Source organism: Charadrius vociferus, unplaced genomic scaffold, assembly GCF_000708025.1.
Source record: "Charadrius vociferus isolate BGI_N301 unplaced genomic scaffold, ASM70802v2 scaffold263, whole genome shotgun sequence".
NCBI lineage: Eukaryota > Metazoa > Chordata > Aves > Charadriiformes > Charadriidae > Charadrius > Charadrius vociferus.
Genome location: NW_009647769.1, coordinates 847,959 through 855,890, shown reverse-complemented (window position 1 = coordinate 855,890; position 7,932 = coordinate 847,959). Strand labels below are relative to the sequence as shown.

At 44.2% G+C, this 7,932-nt stretch overlaps 1 protein-coding gene across 1 annotated transcript in view; it reads right to left on the bottom strand.

Moving 5' to 3' along the window:
* Positions 1-1,056: 1,056 nt before the first annotated feature.
* The window catches only part of LOC104284093 (fibrinogen-like protein 1), a 10,136-nt gene continuing 3,260 nt past the window's right edge, over positions 1,057-7,932 (bottom strand). The window contains exons 3-8 of the mRNA XM_009882379.1: positions 7,025-7,235; positions 5,772-5,931; positions 4,106-4,203; positions 3,937-4,025; positions 2,278-2,468; positions 1,057-1,246 (exon numbers count right to left, since the gene is read on the bottom strand). Coding sequence (XP_009880681.1) covers positions 1,057-1,246; positions 2,278-2,468; positions 3,937-4,025; positions 4,106-4,203; positions 5,772-5,931; positions 7,025-7,235 — 939 coding nt within the window. The remainder of the gene's footprint in view (positions 1,247-2,277; positions 2,469-3,936; positions 4,026-4,105; positions 4,204-5,771; positions 5,932-7,024; positions 7,236-7,932) is intronic.

Genomic DNA, 7,932 nt, shown 5'->3' with positions numbered 1-7,932 from the left:
TTGTAATTCAGAAAAAAAAAAATAGGCTCATTCTACAGCATGGTAGTTAAATGATTTGCATCAAGCTGATATTACTCTTCATTTTTAACTGTTGTTATTAACAACTTGTGGAAAATAAATTTTCAGTATTCCATTTCTTTCTGTCTTTTGTGTTGCTCTTTTGTTTCATTCCGATGAGACAATGAAAGCAGTGTGCCTTATGGTTCAGTCACTCTCCACTTTCTCATTCCCCTTCGCTAACTCAAAGTCATCTGGTAAATTACACGAGAACGTACAAATGAATCACGATTGTATTTTATGAACTCCTAAGAATATCTGTGCTCATCTTAAATTTAGTAAAATCTGCCTAATTTTAATCTGGGGCTGAAGTCTGGTCAGCAGCATTGTCTTTGTCTTTGTCTGCATTAATGTGTCGCAGTGTGCTATAGAGTTGGATCTGCGGAGGGAAGCAGTTGGCAATGAAGCCCACTGTCCATGTTGTGGGGGTTCACTTCAACATAGCCTTAGTCTGGATGCACGTTAGCTGTTGGAGCACGTCCATCCACTGGTTTGGTTTCACACACTCCAGGAGCGTTCTGCAGCTGAAGTGTGGCAATTGGGGACCATAGGGAGAGTTGCTTAAAAACATTCTCCTGATCTAGAACAAAGCAGTAACGACGGCACACCAGATGAAGTCCAATTCCCCATCACCTTGTTGTTTCTATTCTTACATTCTTAAAACTGAAGCACTGACGGTTAAAATAAAGATGAGAAGGATTTAGCCCTTGAAGAGTACAGATAGCTAAAACAACATGCTTGATCATTCAAGGTCCAGAGAGCTGAAAATATTGCTGAAAAAGAAAACTAGTTACTCCATGACTGAGATCCATATGTTTTCCATTAAATTGTTGCTGGCTGTGCCCAAACAACTTGCGACATTAGCTTCAGCTGGTAGAAACAGGTGCAACTCCAGTTATCGCAGTACAAGTTTGGTGACTGGCAGCAGCAGAGGGCTGGCTATTAACTTACACAATTCTTTTCAGCCTGTACTTTTTTTTCTTTCCAAAGTTGCAGGTTTCAGCTGCCCTGACTGTTCTCACCGTCTCCACTCTCACTGTCAACAAAGAACGGAGCCCTGATTTTCATGGTGGAGTATTTTAGCGAGTACCACATCCCATGCCACGTAGACCAAACTATGCCATTGTCATGGGATCCATTGTACCTTCCTGTTCTGTAGTATCGTCCATTGAGGTTTACGGCATGGCACCTTGTAACGAGAGACGAGTTTTAGTGTGGGAAGACATTGCATCATTACAGTGAATTACAATTTTCACACAACATACATTTAGAAATACCAGGGCGGGATTCACTGACAGGTCCAGACACTTAGATAGATCTGCCGGTAATGAACTGGTTATCTAAAGTCCTACTATAGCCTATGGAGATCTGGTTAATTCATTTAGTGGAACCCAGAGAAGTATGAGGGTCATCCTAAAGTAGATGCCTACACTGGTCAGATAATTCAACCTTTTGCCTACTTCAAGTGTATTAACTAGGAATATGATTCAGTTGCCTAAACGGAGGGTTGTAGTGCCATTTGGTAGGCTCTAGCTCAAGTGTAGGCAGCTACATACTGACGCCTAAAAATGCAAATGTCTTTTAATCAAGATGAATCCCACTATTGATGTACATTTTGGTAGCTCCACTGATTTCAATTTGTATGTGATGAGGGACTGGTCAAAGAAGAGGCTCATCCTGCACTAAAGCAGAAAAAAACTGAGAGCGGTGAGTCCATGCTCCCAGGGCTGGTGAACCCTAAATCTGTTGATGTGTGGGGATATGCCCAACTAGCAAACATACCATCAGGTCTTTTAAGGGGCAGCTCACCCCCTAGACATGCCCCATGATAGAGAAATGTCCTTTGTACACACTTCACCTTGCAGTGGGTATGATTCTTTTCCTTCCTGGGATATAACCCGAAACACTTTAAGGAATTTTAATTGGACTTACTTCCAGGTAATTTCCCCCTTATGCATTTATTCTGACCCATTTTCTTAAAATGAATGCAACTTACCTGTGGCTCAGTTTCTTAAAACAAATGCAACTTACCTGCTTTGCTCCATAATGAAAGCAGCAGATTGCTTTCCTTTGAGGGTCTGTAAGTGTGAACATAGATCTGGCTGTGCGAGGTGGCATGTGCACACAGCAGCCTCCGGCTGTTGTGTGGCAGGCAAGTCCGCTCGGCTGTACAGCCACCCGCACCCTATGCATCCGAGGGGAATCAACTGTTTTCCATACCTGTTAAACCACCAGCCGCCCTTGTTCTCTAATGCACAGTTGCCTGCCAGGAATCGATCGTGATCCTTGTCGGATGTGCTGAACTGCATCCCTCTGTGAGAGGCTGACCACTGATCTTCAAAATTGCTCCCACCAGACAGAGCGTCGCCAGCGTTACCAGAATAGGTGCCAAACCATAACCTGTAATTGTCCTGCAAGAATATGTAAAACATGGCTTTGATACCAGCTCTTTCTGCCCTTCCTCCCATTTTTGAGACCAAATTTTCTCTGGCTATTGTATCCACTGCCAAAGGCATGACTGTTGAAGTCACGGGTGGCTTTTTGCCCCGTGCTTTAATGATCCTAGTGTAGAACACTGCAGAATTTAAACTTCCAGAAGGGATTGCTAATTGTTGCTGCTGCTACAAAGGGCTTCAGGTTTTATTGTCATTCCAACAACCATTTGATAAACTATACAAGACTCTGGAAGGCTCCTCCTGGCTTATCAGGAACAACTTGGCAGGAAACTGTGCCAAGTAGTTGCCTTCATAAACTCATCAGTTGTTCAGCTAGAACAACTCCTGTAGGAATATTGCTCCTGCAAGAGTTAAAAGCCGTTTCATTTCTAGCTAAAATGTCCTTGTCCTGGTAGGAATACTTAGAATAACAATTCCATTGCGCACAGCTAATAGAACTAAGAGACATTTGATATGAGATGTGTGATTACTTTTGCTGGTGCGTGCTTTTTTCTGTCATCATATTCCACCTTTATGAAAAAATAGAAGTAAGGCTTTAAATCGAGATGTTCAAACTTTTAATAAGAAGGCTTTAATTGCAAACTGAATGTAATGCATACATTTTTGGAGCAGTGATGGAGTTGGAACTAGGACTGGTCCATGCAATGGGACTTAAGTCGTTGGGTATTCGGGCTACTTACAAGTGTTGTTCAGAGAGGGAAGCCTGCAGAGAACAGGACCTGCATTGAGCAGGATGCCGTCTAAAGCTAGAACGCAAACACAAATATACAGGGGGTCTTTGTCCTTGGGCTTTCACCACTAAGTGTAGTGCTACAGGTACTTCTCTTCAAGACAGCAACTTACAACTGCTCTTTCAAAGCTTTGATTCAAGAGTTCGCTGCTTAAAACTGTAGAGAGGTTTGTTACAGTAGTTGTGTTTTATGTGACAGCCTGAAACAGCCTCCTAGGAAATAGGAGAACAGGGTTCAGTTTCCTTGCAGAGGTTCAAACCCTTATCTCGTCCCTCATGGAAGACTCTTTTAACCATGAGACTGGAGGCAAATGCACATGGGGAACCCCTTTGCCCTGCAGCAGAGAGCTGCCCTCTGTGCAGCAGCAGAGTTAGCAAGAGAGCACATGTGATCCCCATGAGACTGGAGGCAAATGCACATGGGAACCAGCAGCAGAATTTGCAAGAGAGCACATGTGATCCTGTCACCTGGTGGCTTGGGCACTCAGCGGTTGTGAGGAAGAAGTCGCAGGCTCACATCCCTCCTCCCAGGGCTGTTTCGCAGTCAGCCAAACCAGGAATCCCAGCGAACCAGAGCAGGTGAGTTTTGCAGAGCTGTAATCACAACCCTGGTACTGAAGTCTGAGGCTGCAGATGCAGATGCTCCACCCTCACAGATAAAACAAGCAAATCTCCACTTTCTCCATTTCTTACCTGCTCATTCGCAAGCTGGAAATTTTCATATACTGCGTAACGTCTTTCTCCATCCCAGTCCATCAGGTCAATCTTTAATGAGCTCTCTCCTAAACAAAAAGCAGTGTCCCGTTAAATGAACTATCTCATGCAAATTGGAAAGAAATCTGTGGAGGGAAAATATTTGCACCTCTAGCGAGCAGGTCATAGATGTGGTCGTTGCCCAGCCAGTATTCATCATTCTTGCCCTGGAATTTCCCAAATCCCAGTTTGTAATCATCCCATTTCCTGCAGTGAGATACAAATATCGGTTTCAGCATGTAAGGGAATTAGACAGTTTGTGGCACTTAGCTATGGTAACAAGTGAAACTTCAGCTGTATCTCTAGACATTGTTTTCTAAAAGTATCTGATTCATTGCAAGCTGAGCTGAGATTTGTCACTCTGACTTAGAAGTAAATACAACTCACAGCTGACTTCTTCGCCTGCTAAACATGTGCGCACACATGTATCGGGACCAAACCTTCAAACTGCCAGATGCAGTGCTCACAGAATGAGGTTGTCAGTAAGACGGAAAGGGAAAGGAGCAGCCATCATATTGGTCTTCAGCAAAGCATCTCATATTCTTCTTCCGCAAGTCATAATTCAAATGCACTCCCGGCTGGAAATTAATGTTGCAGTCTAAAACATGCTACAATCTTGGATGCATGATGTGGTATGGTGAAGAACCAGAAACTGAATAGAAGCTGCAAACAAACACGTCCGGATGAAATTAAAAGGAAAATATCTGGGTCTGCTTTGTCCTCCTGCTCCATTTAAATCTATTTTTGATTAATTGACCGCTCTCACCTCTATTTTTTTGCAGGATCACTGTTTGGATGTGGCAACTTGTCCTTCAAAGACATGTACTCACTTTTCATCAGCATTCTCTGGCTTCATCTTTCTCAGAGAAATCTCCTGCTGTTACTTTCTTCTCATCATTTCATTCTCTTAAAATCTCCTCTGTTATTTATGTATTATCTTTGATATTCACATATACTTCCTGTGCATCATCACTTCCAGTTTTACTAACCCCGTGTTTATTCTCTCTCTCATGTTGTTAGGGATATTAATTCTGCCTGACCTACATACTAGTCAACGCTCCTCTTCAGCAAGTTTTTCATTCACCTGTGCTGAGAGCTGAACTACCATGGTGAGGTAGCTACCACTCTCCGGGCATGCCAGCTTAGAGCCAGTTGAGGTAGCTTTGCAGTGGACTGCAGTAACTGTAAGAGACACTAGACATGACCTAAAAGTGTGCGTGCTGTGAGAGTGAATCAATCTGTATAGGGACATTTCTTCTTTACTGTGCTACCAAAGCGTCTCTCCTCCTGGAGATTTCTAGGTGAAAGTCACCTGTCTGGGATTTTGCATAGATAACGGACAATCTGGACCAGTGGTTTGGCATCTTTTTGAATGATCTGAATAAGGAAATAAACGTTACACCACGCTGAACATAATTCTTGGTATGAGGACAGAAAATACGTTCAATGTGTCTCAGTTTGTGTGCTGGCAGCAGATACCTGCCAATTTTGAGTCTTCAACAGTCTCAAATAATGATAAAACAAATACCCACACACTTACACGCTTACTGAAATGCAGAGAAACCATGGAAAAGGTGTTATAGGTCCATTTTGAAAACGGCCTCCTGCTACCAATATGCACCACCAGATTGCCCTGATGCAAAGAATTATCATCACTAAAATATAGTCTTGCATATCCTGCTTCTCAAGTTCTGGGTCTTGCCAGGCCGCAGGACAGGGGGTGGGAGCTGGAGGCCTGACTTAAAGCCCTGTTGGTGCAACCATGACACACCCACCTGTTGAAATTCTCCTTGCCATTACTCCGCCGCTGAATGACGGTCCACCCTCCGCCATCAGACATGTCACAGTATGCCAGGAAAGGCTCTCGGTCTGCTCTGGGCCTGATCCGGTAGTAGCCATTTTTGGTCTTCCTCCGATTGTACACCGCGGAGCAATCTAGGCAGAATGGTATTGGTTTGTTAAATGGGAGGGAAAGCAAAGGGATACGTGCAGCCAAGAGAAGACATTGCTGAGAGGCTGTATGGGACAAGGACACTGGGCCAGCCTGTATATAGCTCTGCAAGTCCTGCAAAGCCAAAGCAAACAGTTCAGTAAGGTAGCAGCAATGCTGGTTTGCAAACTGCTGGGCCTGATGGAGAGCAGCAAGGCTTGAGAGCCTTTACAGCCATGCCCTCTGAGGGAACCACTGCTAAATCTTTAGTGAGATACAGGACAGCTGTAACCAGACTGCTGGGTTATAGCACAGGAGAGACACAGGACCAGGACTGGTTCTGTCAGCAAGATCTTTCACAGGGAAGTTAATTTCCATGTGGAAGGTAACCTCAGCTGTACTTCAGACTGGATTGGGGCCCAAAATTTCTAGAATAAGAGGCTAAGCTCCTGTGGCCAGCTCTACCGGGGCTGTATGAGGAGAGTGCCTTTCAGGACATCAGTGTTTCACACTTTCAATATAATGCCCACAAAGGTTAAAATCTTGGCCACGGGCCACAATTCCAGTTATGACAGTGTTCTCAAAGCGACACCAAAGAACACAGCATGCACCACAGAAATGATGGAGGAGCCAAGGAGCAGGGAGGCTGAGCTCCCCCAGACAGATTTCAATGCCTGCAGCTGGGCCAGGCACTCTGGGCTCCCATAAACCACTCAGGGGAAAAGGGCTCTTCAAGAGCAAGACCCATATCTTCCTGAAGCAGATGTCTAAAGCAGGTCTGATGAGCAGCTTGAGAGGTGCCTGTTCTCTGGGACCAGAGTCCCAGGTGAGAAGCCCAGCTGCAGGCGTCTGCATTCTACCTGAGTGGCAGCTGCCTAAAGCTGGTAAACTGACTCCAGCCCCGGGGAATGTCTGCTGGTACCAGGGCCACCAGTCTGCCATTCTCTTTCCTATGTATCTGATTGCATTTTAAAACACAATCCACTTTAAACATTCTAAAACTTTTAGCAGAAATAAAGTACATCACATGGGACACTGCAGGGAGAAATAAACATTTTGGCAAGCTGAAATTTCCACACACGCTACTGCAAACTGTACCTTGATCATAGACTATCAAATTTCCACTGGTTGTGGGTAAAAGCGTCTCATGCTGCACGCTCCTGTTGCCTGAGAACAGCCCACTTTTTGTTCTATGGTAAGTGTTCTCCAGGATGTCCTTCAGTTGCAGTTCATATAAGTAAAGCAAGTCTTGAAGCTGTTTTAACCTTTGTCTTAATTTATTGTTGTCTAGAAGGCAGATATCGTTTTCCTATGGAGAAAATAAAACAAAAAATGCACAACCCCATGCTTCAGTCAGTGGTAAGAACAGAGAGGCAGGGAGAGAAGGAGTATCCGCCTCTTCTTGATACTAACATATCACACTGCCTCTGCAGATCAAGACGATTTGGTGGTTGTCTGTTCCTAAGATACACGAATCTTGCATAGCATGGGTTATTGAGTTGAACCCAGTGGAAAAGGGTTTTCTATAATGACCTTGCCACTGCTCAGAGCATCCCAGAATATGGTCAGATATGCAGAACATGACTTTGGACAAAAATCATTCATCTTGACTCCCATTTAATGAACACAAAGGGGGCACATGCAGGCTATGAAACTGCTCAGTAATATGGTCAGATATGCAGAACATGACTGGACAAAAATCATTCATCTTGACTCCTATTTAATGAACTCAAAGGGAGCACATGCAGGGTATGAAACTGCTCAGCGTAGTAAGAGGGGGAAAAAACAGCTCTTGCACTGCAGCCAGGCCAAAACAGCAAGGTTCCATAAACATCTCCTTGTAAAACTGGATGATAAAAGAGCTGATATTTGATGCAAATCAGCGGAAAGATGAGCCCACTAGGGCTACAAATATGATTAGGGGATTGGAGCATCTTTCTTATGAGGAAAGGCTGAGGGATTTGGGTCTTTTTAGTCTAGAGAAAAGAAGACTGAGGGGGGATCTG